The sequence below is a fragment of the Nicotiana sylvestris genome, chromosome 5 (genome assembly GCF_000393655.2).
Source record: "Nicotiana sylvestris chromosome 5, ASM39365v2, whole genome shotgun sequence".
Lineage (NCBI taxonomy): Eukaryota > Viridiplantae > Streptophyta > Magnoliopsida > Solanales > Solanaceae > Nicotiana > Nicotiana sylvestris.
This window is the reverse complement of record NC_091061.1, coordinates 60972645-60987256: the sequence shown is the minus strand read 5'-3', so window position 1 is coordinate 60987256 and position 14612 is coordinate 60972645. Positions and strand designations below refer to the sequence as shown.

The 14612-nt window shown below is 42.3% G+C and overlaps 1 protein-coding gene across 1 annotated transcript; it reads left to right on the top strand.

Moving 5' to 3' along the window:
• The first annotated feature begins 13474 nt into the window (after positions 1 to 13474).
• On the top strand, positions 13475 to 14248 carry LOC138868717 (uncharacterized). Its single transcript, XM_070146284.1, has one exon. It carries the CDS (start codon positions 13475 to 13477, stop codon positions 14246 to 14248), a length of 774 nt encoding a protein of 257 aa, XP_070002385.1.
• The last annotated feature ends 364 nt before the right edge of the window (positions 14249 to 14612 follow it).

The following is a 14612-nucleotide window of genomic DNA, read 5'->3' as shown; positions in this document are numbered from 1 at the left end:
ATATATATGCATATATAAGCATGTCTAAATGCTTTATTATTTTTCCGTAATTTTCAAAGGTTTAAATTGATTTGTTGTTCCCTTTTATCCATATAATCCCAATAATTATATCCAAAATTATTATTTCTATTGATTCATTTATTGGATCTTTATATTTATGCCAAAATATGGCTAAAGTAATTATTATATATTTTTACAATTTTATTTAGTATTTTTTAAGGCTAATTGCATATAATTGCAGTATTAGCCTTTTTAATATTTAATTGTGTTTTTTATTCATAAAATTAAGCCCTATATTTTTAAATTTTTATAAATCGTTTCAGTGCTTTCAATTTATTTTCAGAAATTTATTTACTATTTTTATAATTTAAAAAGGGGAAAATTGGCTATTTAAATAACATCCCATTTGTATTTAATTTTTAGCCTAAATTTAACCCCAAATCAAACCCAATTTCCCCGGCCCAATTTCAATTAACCCGACCCCAACCCAATTTCAACCAACCCAAACTCGGATTCCCCACTTGCCCTTTTAATCTAGGCGAATGATCAACGACCACCATTCACCCTTCCATAATTAAACCCAAATGACCCCTTACCCTAACTCACTTATCACCACCCGCCGCCCCTGAATCCCTCTCCTCTCAATTCTCTCTGCAGCCTCACATGATCCCTAGCCACCGTGACCTCAATCCCCACCTAATCCATGGTCTCCCATGGCCGTTCGAGATGTATACCAGCCTCCTACACCCTCTGGTGGCCCATTTGTGTGATTTCATGGACAGATCTCGAAGAGATCTGATCCAGTCCTTGCTCAACTTATGTTCATGGCCTTTCTCTGGCCATCCATGGCCTTTTAAGTCAGATCTTTGGCTTTTCCGGGTAGATCGGTAACTTTTCAAAGTCTTCCTCACTTTTTCTGGGTTCTCTGAAACCCTAAACCTGTAAGATCTTTCAATTTTCTTCAGATCTATCTTAGATCTGTGCATATTATGAACTTATTAAGTGTTTTCCCAAAGGTTCTCCGATTTTCTTTCAAAATGGCTCTTCATTAGGGTTTTCTCTTAAATTTTTAAAGATTTCTTCTCTAATTTTAATGTTGTTTATGATTTTACTATGTTCAAACTACTTGTTTACGCTTTCCTTCTACTTGATTTAGCATGTTGGAAACCCTAGGTCTTGGTTCATGTGCTTACAAGCAACTATATCCCCCAAATCCCTTGACCCCTTTGAATGACTACTGATTCTATATAGTTTTGAGTTAAATCACCTTTGTCACTAATTGCTTTCAAAATGGACTGTTAGTCCAGCTTTTAAAAAATAAAACTCTTTTTCAAACTATGTTATGCACTTCCACTATATTCTTAGAATCTAGGTTCTGCCCCTCTTGTGTGAGCCTTGCCTTGGGACCCTTAACTTACCTCTAAACTTGGACACATAAGGGTTGGCCCTTCTACACTGCACTCATTCTATTTGGTTATGTAAATCTGTGTGTGAGCACTGCTCGGGATCCCTTGAGGTCCTTAGGGAACTTCGACACACCGAGGTATGAGAAAAGGCTTTAAAGTTCTGGCATTGAAGTGGTTCCTTACATAACTCAGAGAGGAAGTCAAGATCAGGCTTCCTTTGGGTGTAATTTCTTATTTCTGCACTTCTTTTGTAATTCAATCATTTGGTCTGTAATAATTTGTAAACAATTATGGGGTGATTACTGAAAAGGGGTGGGTTGTTGTATCTTGTGGGTAAATTGGGTAGATAGCATGCCTATAAGGTCTAATTTGATTTCAAATATGGTTTATTAGATAACATGGCTATAGGATCTGCTTTAGTTTAAAATAAATTCTACATGCTTTACATTTCACAATTAGAAACCATGTCTATAGGGTCTAAATAGCTTTAACAGTAGAGATCATGCCTATAGGGTTAAAAATCCGCTTTATAATTAGATATCATGCCTATAGAATGTAAAGTAATTGAAGTCCAATTTTTCATTACAGCATGTATCCAGATTCGTTTCCATTAGAAAGCATGCCTATAGGATCCAGATCGCCTGTTTAAAATTAACCACTGCTCTACTGCATTCTTAATCAATATAGATATCATGATCATAGGACATTACTATTACGCCTAGGAAAGGCTTGGGTAACTGTTTAAATAAAACTAGAATTGCCTTTGTTAATTACCAACCGCTACAACCAGCAAGCAGGCCTGATTCGAACTTCTTTTCTGAGTTATGTAATGAATTTGGTTCTGACTCAAACTCTGCTTTAGGATTTTAAAATTCAGACCTTAACTGTGTTTAAGTCATGTTATTTATATGCATTGTTTGTGGAGGTATATATATGAGCCCTCTAATTGTTTATATGTTCCCCACAAAATGCAGTTCTACGTGTTTTGTATGTCGCCTTAGACTTTTTACCTTTAACCTAAGAGTCAGCCTAAAATCCGCCCTCTTATAGGAATAGTAGTCCTAAATTCCTCCGGGACTGATAGGAATGGGACGGGTAATAGCATGCAATAGAGGTCGAGATCAATCCGTGCTTTAATACCTTAACAGGGTGGGAAGGGTAGATATGGATATGATGATTGGTGCACTAATACCACATGTATCCCCTCTTCTGAGGAGTTTCATATCGGGTATTGCATTGAGGTGATCCATATTATAAAAAAAACTAGGACCCCCTTTCATTTTTACAAGCATGCCTAGCTTATAACTCTTTTTCCAAAACCCTGCCTTTTAATAATTGTTTGCACTTGTGTATTTAAACTTAATTCCCCTATTACTTGAGCCTTTTATTTGATTACTTGCTAATTGCACAAATTCACAAAAAACTATATGGCGGGGAACCACACTAGTGGATCCTGAACGGTGCCTAACACCTTCCCCTTAGGATAATTTCAAGCTCTTACCAAATCTCTGGTTATCAAACATAGTTGCAAAAGAACTCTATGGGTGTCCTGATGCGCTTTAAATCATTAGGTGGTGACTCTTCAAATACCCAATTCCCAAAAGAAAATGAGTCATTACACCTCATGAATGTCGAAACCCGGAAACTCTTCTCCATTAGAAGGGGGAAAAGGGGGCACGACAGTTCTACACTGTTATACTTTGTTTTTTATTTAACTTCAATAGGGCCATGACCTTCCTCGTCACTACCCAACCGAGGTTAGGCTTGTCACTTACTGAGTACCACTGTGGTGTACTCATGCCCCTTCTGCACATGTTTTTCATGTGCAGATACAGGTACTCTCATTTAGTCTTATCATCCTTGAGGCGAGGTGCTTTTGTAGAGACTTCGAGGTATATTTTCCGCGTCTGCAGACCGAGGAGTCCCTTTCTATCTTTCTGTAATAGTATAGCCCTTCAGTATTTCCCTTTTATTAGACAAATTCTGGAGTTAGAGCTTATTATGTATCTCTTAGCTTGTGATTTATGGGTTTCCGGGTTTTGGGAGTGATATATATTAGAGTTGAGAGTTATATTTTGTATGCCGAGCGGCATTTTTAAACGCTATTTTATTATATTATTTCTGTTTTAAATTGTTTTATTTTCGCAATTTGGTTTTCTTCTGCAGTTTAGGCTTACCTAATCGTTGAGACTAGGTGCCGTCACGATGGTTTACGGAGGGCGAACCGGGGTCATGACAAGCTGGTATCAGAGTCTATGTTCATAGGAGTCATAGATCACAAGCCAGTTTATTAGAGTCTCGCTGATTGGTACGGAGACGTCTGTACTTATCTACGAGAGGGTATGTAACTCTTAGGAAAATTCTACTTTATTTGATTTCCTTGTCGTGCGATATTTTGACATCGCAATTCTAAAGTTTTGTCTTCTATTCTCTCACAGATGGTGAGGACACGTGCTACCCAAGATGATCAGGCACCCGTGCCCCCTATTGCAGCCGTCAGAGGCCGAGGCCGGGGTGGAGGCCGAGGACACGTACGTGGTGCAGCCAGAGCACTTGTATGAGCTACCGCCGAGGTATCACCAGCAGTTCCATCCGGAGTCCAGGCACCTGACACGCCTACTACTACCACTACTCCAGCTCTTCAGGAGACTTTGGCACGGTTCATAAGCATGTACACCACTCTGGCTCAGGCAAGGTTGCTTCCCCTTGTTGCAGCTATATCTCAGGCCGGGGGAGGAGCAAAGACTCCCGTCACCCACACTCCTGAGTAGAGAGCGCATGTTGAGCAGGTCCCCGAGATTATTCTTGTACCGCCTGCAGTGCCAGTTCATCTTGAGGACAGGGCAGTGGCTTCCGAGGAGGAGCAACCAAGGCTTGAGAGGTTCAAGAGGTACAAGCCTCATGTATTTAGCGGTCTAGCATTGGAGGATGCTTTGGAATTTCTAGATGAGAGTTACCACATTCTCCGTACCATGGGTATATTAGGATCGAGTGAGGTTTCCTTCACTACCTTCCATCTTCGAGGATCCTCCTCTGAGTGGTGGCGCACCTATGAGTTAGACAGTCCAGATGAGGCTGCTTCACTGACTTGGACTCAGTTTTAAGATCCGTTCCTAAGAGTATGTTCCTCAGAGCCTCAAGGACGCATGACGCATAGAGTTTGAGCATTTGCGCCAGGGTACCATGACTGTCTCAGAGTATGTTGTTCGTTACCAGTTTGGCTAGGCATGCACCGGCCTTGGTTTCTACTGTTTGCGAGAGGGTTTACCGGTTTATTGAGGGACTTATTCCCAGCATCAGGTCTAGCATGGCTCGTAAGTTAGAGATATATATTTCTTATCAGCAGGTGATGAGCATTGCTAGGAGGATTGAGGTTATGCATGCTAGGGAGAGAGAGGAGAGGGAGGCCAAGAGGTCTCGAGAGTCGCGCCATTTCTCTGGTGCCCGTGCCCCAACAACAGGTCGTCATGGTATGGGTTATATGAGTCGCCCTATTCATTTAGCTCTTCCAGCAGCCAGTGGTATTCTAGCTCCTCCTATACCTCAGGAGCCTTATTATGCACCACCGGTATCTAGCGCGCCGCTTACGCGGGGGTGCTTTCAGAGGTCAGTCTAGCAGACCTGGCCCGAGCCACTCACAGCCATCATATCCTCCCAAAGCTTGTTTTTAGTGTGGTGACACATGGCATATGGTGAGGGATTGCCCCAGACTTGGGAGGGGTGTACCTCTACGGACTTCTCAGCCACAGCGTGCCTCGCAGAGTTCTCAAGCTATGGTAACGACTCCAGTTGCTACCCCACTTGCTTAGCCAGCTAGAGGTGGAGGTCGGGGAGGTAGAGGTCGCCCTAGATAGGGAGGCTAGGCCAGATACTATGCCCTTCCTGCCCGTACCGAGGCGGTTGCCTCCGATTCTGTCATCACAAGTATTATACTACTTTGTCACAGAGATGCATCACTTCTATTCGATCCAGGATCCACTTACTCTTATGCGTCTTCTTATTTTGCTCCACATTTGGGTGTATCTTGGGATTATTTGAGTTCCCCTATTTATGTTTCTACTCCTGTGGGAGAGTCTCTTATTGTGGACCGCGTTTATCGATCGTGTTTGGTTGCCCTTAGTGGTTTTGAGACCAGAGCCGATCTATTGTTGCTCAGCATAGTAGATTTTGACATTATCTTAGGGATGGACTAGTTGTCGCCCAATTATGATATTCTTGATTGTCATGCCAAAATTGTTACGCTGGCTGTGCCAGGTGTACCGCATGTTGAGTGGAGGGGTACTTTAGATCAAACTCCTAGTAGAGTTATTTCATTTCTTAAAGCTCAGTGTATGGTTGAGAAGGGGTGTGACGCGTATCTAGCTTATGTAAGAGATGTCAGTATTGATACCCCTTCAGTTGATTCAGTCCCAATAGTACGGGATTTTTCCGATGTATTCCCAGTTGATCTTCCAAACATGCCGCCTGATAGAGATATTGATTTTGGCATTGATCTGTTGCCGGTAACTCAGCCCATTTCTATTCCTTCGTATCGTATTGCTCCTCCTAAGTTGAAGGAGTTGAAAGATCAGTTACAGGAATTTCTTGATAAGGGTTTTATTCAGCCTAGTGTATCACCTTTGGGTGCTCCTGTCTTGTTTGTAAAGAAAAAGGATGGTTCTATACGTATGTGTATTGATTATCGCCAGTTGAACAAGGTTACAGTGAAAAACCGTTATCCTTTGCCTCGTATTGATGATCTGTTTGACCAGCTTTAGGGCGCATGGGTGTTTTCTAAGATTGATTTCCGCTCAGGTTACCATCAATTGAAGATTCAAGAGCTAGCTATCCCGAAGACTGCTTTCAGGACTCGGTATGGTCATTACGAGTTCCTTGTCATGTCATTTGGGCAGACCAATGCCCCAACAACCTTTATGCATTTGATGCACAGTGTGTTCCGGCCACATCTTGACTCATTCGTCATTGTCTTTATTGATGATATTCTAGTGTATTCCCGGAGTCGGGAAGATCATGAGCAGCACCTAAGGACTGTGCTTCAGACTTTGAGAGAGAAGAAGTTATATGCTAAGTTCTTGAAATGTGAGTTTTGGTTGGATTCAGTGGCATTCATAGGCCACGTGGTATCGAGTGAGGGTATTCAGGTGTATCCAAATAAGATAGAGGTCGTGCAGAGTTGGCCCAGAACATCCTCAGCTATCAAGATCCGTAGTTTCCTTGACTTGGCAGGTTACTACTGTCGTTTTGTGGAGGGATTTTCATTGATTGAAGCCACTATGACCACGTTGACCCAGAAGTATGCTCCGTTTCAGTGGACGGAGGAGTGTGAGGCGAGCTTTCATAAGCTCACATTATAGCCCTAGTTTTGATATTGCCTACAGGTTTGGGGTCTTATACTGTCTATTGTGATGCCTCGAGGATTTTCCTCGGAGCGGTGTTGATATAGGATGGTAGGGAGATTGCCTATGCATCTAGACTGTTGAAGATATATGAGAAGAACTACCATGTTCATGATATTGAGTTAGCTGCCATTGTTCACGCCTTGATGATTTGGCGCCAGTATTTATACGGGGTTCCATGTGATATTTATACTGACCATCAGAGCTTGCAACACCTGTTCAAGCAAAAGTATCTAAATTTGCGCCAGAAGAGGTGGTTAGAGTTGATGAAGGACTACGATATCACTATTTTGTAACACCTAGGCAAAGACAATGTGGTGGGCGATTCCTTGAGTCACCGGTTGGAGAGTTTGGGGAGTTTGGCTTATTTACCAGCATCGGAGAGGCCTATGGTGATGGATATTCAGGCCTTAGCCATCTAGTTTGTGAGATTGGATCTTTCAGAGCCCAATCAGGTTCTAGCTTGCATGGTTTCTCGGCCTTCCTTATTTGATCGTATCAGGGAGCGATAATATGATGACCCTCATTTGCTTGTCCTCAAGGACAAGGTTCATCACGGTGATGCCAGAGATGTGACTATTGGTGATGATAGGGTATTAAGGATGCAGGGCCAGATTTGTGTACCCAATGTTGATGAGCTTTGAGAGTTAACTCTGGAGGAGGCCCATAGCTCGCAGTATTCCATTCAATCGGGTGCCACGAAGATGTATCAGGATTTGAGGTAGCACTATTGGTGGAGGCAGATGAAGAAAAATATAGTTGGATTTATAGCTCGGTGCCTCAACTATCAGCAGGTGAAGTATAAGCATCAGAGACCGGGTGGGTTGCTTCAGCAGATAGAGATTCCGAAATGGAAGTGGGAGCGGATCACCATGGACTGTGTAGTTGGGCTCCTACGGACTTTGAGAATGTTTAATTCTATTTGGGTGATTGTGGATCGGCTGACCAAGTCCGCTCATTTCATTCCTGTGTGTACTACTTATTCTTCGGAGTGGTTGTCAGAGATTTATATCCGGGAGATTGTTCGTTTGTATGGTATTCCAGTGTTCATCATTTCAGATAGAGATACTCAGTTCACATCACGGTTCTGGAGGGCCGTTTAGCATGAGTTGGGTACTCGGGTGGAGTTGAGTACAGTATTTCACCCTCAGACGGATGGACAGTCCGAGCACACTATTCAGATTCTTGAGAATATGCTCCGTGCATTTGTGATTGTGTTTGGAGGGTCTTGGGATCAATTCTTGCCATTGGCGGCGTTTGCTTACAACAACAGATATCAGTCCAGCATTAAGATGGCACCGTAAGAGGCTTTATATGGTACACGATGTAGATCTCCGGTGGGTTGGTTTGAGCTGGGCGAGGCTAGACAATTGGGCACAGACTAGGTTCAGGATGCTTTGGAGAAGGTCAAGGTAATTCAGGATAGACTCCGTACAGCCCGGTCCAGACAGAAGAGTTACACGGATCGGAAGGTTCATGATGTTTCCTATATGGTTGGAGAGCGGGTTCTACTTCGGGTTTCAACAATGAAGGGCGTTATGAGATTTGTAAAGAAAGGGAAGTTGAGTCCGAGGTTTATTGGCACTTTTGAGATATTGAGGCATGTTGGGGAGGTTGCTTATGAGCTTGCCTTGCCTCCCAGCTTGGCAGGAGTTTATCCGGTATTTCATGTTTCGATGCTCCGGAGGTATCACGGTGATCCGTCGCACGTGTTGGATTTCAGTTTAGTCTAAATGGACAAAGATCTATCCTATATTGAGGAGCCAGTGCCAATAGTGGACATGCAAGTTAGAAAGATGAGGTCAAAGAACATTGAATTGGAAAAGGTTCAGTGACGGGGCCAGCCAGTCGAGAAGGCGACCTGGGAGACCGAGCAGGATATGCGCAGCTGTTACCCTCATCATTTCACTACTTCAGGTATATCTCTATGCTAGTTCGAGGATGAACGAGTGTTTAAGTGTAGGATGATGTGATGACCCGGCCGGTCGTCTTAAGAATTAACGCCCCGATCCCCTATTAACTACTTTTCCCAAGTTTATTTCTGCTATTTTGATTTGCCGGAATGTTCAGTTTTGAGTCTTGGAAAGTAGACCGTAGTCAGAACAGTGTGAACATGGCTTAGGGGCGTGTTGGGATTGTGTCTTGGAGGTCCGTAGCTAATTTAGGCTTGAAATGCCGAAAGTTGAATTTTTGAAGTTTCCGGTTCGATAGTGAGATTTTGATCTGAGGGTTGGAAAGGAATTCCGGAAGTTGGAGTCGATCCGTAGTGTTGAATGTAACGTGTGTGCAAAATTTCAGGTTATTCGTACGAGGTTTCATAGACTTTTTTATCGAAAGCGTATTTTTTGAGTTTTTAGAATACTTAGGCTTGAATCCGATCAAAAATAGGTGTTTTGATGTTGGTTTGAGTGTTCCAAAGGTTGGAACAAGTTTGAACGAAGTTATGGGATATATTGGTAGGTTTGGTTGAGGTCCTGAGGGCCTCGGGTGTGTTTCAGATGCTCAAATGGGCACTTTTGGCCTTTGGGAGATTGCAGGTTTGCTGGTATTTCAGCAGCAGTGATTTGTTCATTGCGATCGCGTGAGATAACCTGCGATCACGTAGAGTAAGCTGAGACCAGGAACTTTGTTGTGAATTGCGATCACAGATTAAGGAGTGTGATCGCATATGGGTAATGGAATTAACGCGTAGAAGGATTTAGTGCGGCAGTGGGTAATGAAATTTGCTCTATGCAATTGCATAGAGCTGGTTGCGATCACGTTGCTTTGAAGGAGTTGTCTTATGCGATCGCGATTAAGGAATTGCCTAGGCAGATTCTTAAAACCCTAAAATCGAGGGTTTAAGCCGTAATTCATATTTTGGACTTGGGAGCTCGGGAGATTGCGATTTTTGAAGAGATTTTCAACTGGGCGATTTGGGAAAGTAATTCCTACTCGGTTTAGACTACTTTTCATGAATCTACACTTAAATCTATCCTTTAATTTCGAAATTATGGTGGAAATTGGGGAAAAAGTTCTTTGACCAAGAAATTGAGTTTTGACTGGGACTTGACATTAGATTGGGATAATTTTGATATGGTTAGACTCGTGTGAGTGTGAGGATTATGAAAATATAAATATTACACGATTCCGAGACGTGGGCCCGAGGGGCATTTTACCTAATTTCGCGTATTAGCTTAGAATTTAATTGTAGAATCAGTTACATGAAGTGTTATTTATATTAAGAAATTGAATTGAATATATTTAGGCCATTTGTAATTGAGTACTCGTGGCAAGAGCATGGTCTTAGGTTGATTTTGAGCCGGTTCGAGGTAAGTGGCTTGTCTAACCTTGTGTGGGGGACCTTCCCCTTAGGATTTGGTATATTAAGTAATTGAAATGCCTTGTGCGTGAGGTGACGAGTGCGTACTTGTGCTAATTGTTAGAAATCCGGTTTTTCTTTAAGTAGTTACTAGTAATGTTTCCTTTCTTGTTTTTATTACTTGCACTATTGAGCCTTTTGTTAGCATAGGAAATCATGTCTAAGTGATTTAATTGCTTTATTTGCTCAAACTGCCTTACCTGAATTCTGTGCAGTATGTTAGGCTAGAATTTCTTGTTGCCTTAATATGAAATTTACCATTTCTGAGTATTTTTCCGGTTGTTGCTGTGTATTTACATTGGGACACGGATGTGGGATTCCGGTAGATCCCCGTTGTCTGTTTATTTGGGACTACGGATGTGGAATTCTGGTGGATCACCTTTGTCTGTTTATTTGGGACTACGGATGTGGGATTCCGGTATATCCCCCTGCACAGTTATATGGAACTACGGGACTGCACCCGGTAGATTCCCTTAGTACTGGGTATTTATATTTGGGACTACGGATTAGGATTTGGTAGATCCCCGCGCACTGGTAGTTAGACTATGGGACGGGATCCCGGGAGATCCTTCGGATATATATGATGGACTACGGGACGGTATCCCAGGAGATCCACTGGATAGATGTAATTGGGAGTACAGGACGGTATCCTGGAAGGAACTCCGATTGTTATCTCTGTGTTGAGTTGTATTTCCTTTCCGTGATTATTTTACCTCTGTTCTAGTTGTTGTTCCTTTTTCTATTCTACGTTAGTTCTTACTGTTGCACTTAATTATACTGCCTTGTTCTAAACTGTTATACTTTGTATTTTATTTAACTTTAGTAGGGCCTGACCTTCCTTGTCACTACCCGACCGAAGTTAGGCTTGGCACTTACTGAGTACTGTTGTGGTGTAATCATGCCCCTTCTGTGCATGTTTTTCATGTGCAAATCCAGGTACTCTCATTCAGTTTTATCATCCTTGAAGCGAGGCGCTTCTGTAGAGACTTCGAGGTATATCTGGCGCGTCCGCAGAGCGAGGAGTCCCTTTCTATCTTTCTATAATAGTATAGCCCTTCAGTATTTCCCTTTTGTTAGACAAATTCTGGAGTTAGAGCTTCTTATGTATCTCTTAGCTTGTGATTCATGGGTTTTCGGGTTTTGGGAGTTATATATATTAGATTTGAGATTTATATTTTGTATGCCGAGCGACACTTATAAACGCTGATTTATTATATTATTTTTGTTTTAAATTGTTTTTTTTTTCTGCAATTTCGCAATTTAGGCTTACCTAGTCGTAGAGACTAGGTGCCGTCACGATGGTTCACGGAGGGCGAACCGGGGTTGTGACAGAGCCAAAAAACAATGGGATTGATTTGCAAAAAAGACAAGCTACAGGGCCATGATAAGCAAATTGAAGGGGCAAATCAGAGATTGAAAATTTGATAGTAGTGTACAGGCTGTTGCTGATGAAGGGGAAAAGAAAAAGTTGGCCCAAGAAAACAAAGCCCTTCGAGCCCAGATCCAAAAAATGAAGATAGCTGCTGAGAATCAGGAAAGGGGCCGAACGGATGAAAGACTCATAAATGGTCTTAGGAGGAAAATATCTGAGTACAAGGATGATTTGGAAAAATCTGAGGGTAGTCTGGCAAGAGCCCGGGCACAGTTGGATAGGAACGCAAAGGGACGGGAAGAGTTTGTCCGACAATTGAAAAGTAAATATTATGGAGAAGTCACAAACCTGAAGAAAAAGCTAACTACCCTCGAGAATAAGATGGACAATCAAACAAAGAACTTTAAAACAGAGAGGGAACATTGTTATGCACTAATGTCTTAGCTAGAAGAAGATATGCAACAATTGCAGGGTCAGAGCCATCATGACACCCAAGTGCTAGAAGCTAGATCTCAACAAATTGGACGTTTGCTCCAAGAGAAAGACATCATTAGGGAAAGGGTTAGAGCAATTGCCGACTACATTGCCATGAAATGCCATGAATGTGAGGACATGACTAGAACCACCTTCTTCGCCGCAGTGATGACTTTGTTCGCCAAATAATGAATGACCTGGATCGTCTACAAGGGGATCTTGCACATAGGACCGTGTCGAGACCAACTGATGTACCATGGGCCCCTGGAGCAGTTTTTGAAGCGCTTATGTATTCTTGATTTTTGTTTCGAGTCTGTATTTCAGTTTCCAGTTCTAGAGTCTATTTTTAATTTTTCAATTCCTAGAAAAGTATGATGGAGTCATTGTAATAGAAAATATTAGGAGTTTCAATTGTTAAATTAAATTTGAAGAAAAACCAAAAAAAATTGTGTTTATTTATTTGATGCATTTATTCCTTGAACTACGTGATGATCTAATTTACGCGACGTTGTGATACATAGGCAATTCCCATCGGATCCGGTCATATTTTTAAATAACTCAAATAAAAAGAAATGACGAAAAGAGAAAATGAATAGAAAAAAAAAAGAAAAGATAGAAAACAAGAAAAAAGGATGAGAACAAGAGAGAAAATAAGAGAGTGCAAAACAGAGCAAGAGAAAAGATCGGGGAGATAAACAAAAGCCGGGATGAGACACGCAATCATCACAAAACATGTAGAAACACATTTAACTTTATAGGTGAATCACACCCCCAATGTGTGATTCCCTATGTGTGAATTGCTTCAAACTAACCAGTTTGTTGTATCTACTATTGAGTATAGGTTCTGTTACAAGGTAGTTAGTTTTATGGTAACATGGCTTCGCACCTTTACATTACAAGATCCAAGGGAAGTGTAGAAATGTCATCAGAAGATCATCCACCAACAATTCTCATCCCATACGATAACTCGTTATCGGTTATTCCAAACTCAAAGTCAGCGGATGCTGAAGACAATAGGGCACTGCGCCTCCGCATATTTGAAATGTGTGACGCTTGGTCAAACGGTAGATAGCCACAAAGTGCCATACCTGGTTTCCCCGAGCTACTTCCCAAAGCAAGTGGAACTTCCAACATCCCAATAAGTTACCTGAATACCCCACTTGGATACCCTACCATGTCAGCCCACTTCGTTGGAACGCCTTCTGAGGTTCTCCCCCAGGCATCAATTTCGGGAGTGGCTTCTAACATAGTCACTGCACCACCAGCTTTGGCTACGGCACAGCCAACCTTGCCTAGGCAAAGTTTTGATCAATCTACTTTTACTTTCCAAGTACCATCTTTTCCACCAGATACTGCCCATTTCACCACCAATTCTTACCCTCAACAACCCTGGTATGAGTTTACCGTGGGGCAAGAAAAAGTTATAAAGAATCCCGAGCAATAGTAAAACAAAGCCTTAACAAGCATGGAACAAAGCCTTAAGAATATACAAGGCTTAAGTGGCCAAAAGAGCGTATCCTACACTGATTTATGTATATTCCCGTATGGTCATTTGCCTATCGGTTTCAAGATCCCCATGTTCGAAAAGTATGATAGGCACGGGGACCCCATATCCCACCTCAAGAAGTATTGCAATCAATTTAGATGGGCAGGCAGAAAAGAAGAGCTCCTAATGGCTTATTTCGGAGAGACTCTAGTTGGCATCGCATCCGAGTGGTACATGGATCAAGACATGTCTCGGTGGCACATATGGGATGATTTGGCTCGAGATTTCGTTAGGCAGTTTCAGTACAACATAGACATAGCTCCAGATAAAAATTCCCTGTCTAATCTCAAAAAGAAGTCTTCAGAGAGTTTTCGAGAATATGCTATTAAGTGGCACGAACAAGCGGCCAGCGTGATGCCCCCGATGGATGAGGCCGACATGGTCAGTGTTTTTATACAAGCCCAAGAGGTTGACTACTTCCAATATATGATGTCTGCAATGGGGAAGTTGTTTGCTGAGGCTATCAAAATTGGGGAGATGGTCGAAAATGGTTTGAAGACAGGCCACATATTGAGCCATTCTGCTATAAGAGCTACGTCCCAAGCAATTCAGGGCGGGTCAACCCCGAGGTTACTTCCCGCCAAACACCCTGCAACATTATTATCCTTACCAGGATGTGGCTTATCTCATGGCTCCTCAGCCTTATGCGGTGATGAATGCCCAACCATACGCTCGGCCACAACAACAGTTTAACCAAAACCGAGCTCTACTTCCTAGAAATAACCCTCCTCACCAAGCTCCATATAATCCCCATCCCCCACAAAATAAGTTTCCATACAATGCCCGTGCCTGGGAGCCACCCAGAAGAAACAACTTCACGCCTATTGGTGAATCATACTCTAGCCTTTTCCCTAAACTGGTCCAAATGGGTTTGTTGCAACCTGTACCTCAAACCAGGCAAAACCCGGAGTCGCCCTCCTACCGACACAGTGATCGATGTGCTTACCATTCAGTAGCAGAAGGGCATGACACTAAAGACTGTTGGACTCTTAAAAGGGCGGTCGAAATTCTGATAGAGCAAAAATGGGTAGTGCTGAAAGATGAAGAGATCCCTAAT

Excerpts from the sequence above, each read along its gene's own strand:
- LOC138868717 (XM_070146284.1), top strand. The coding sequence starts at position 13,475 with ATGGAACAAAGCCTTAAGAATATACAAGGCTTAAGTGGCCAAAAGAGC.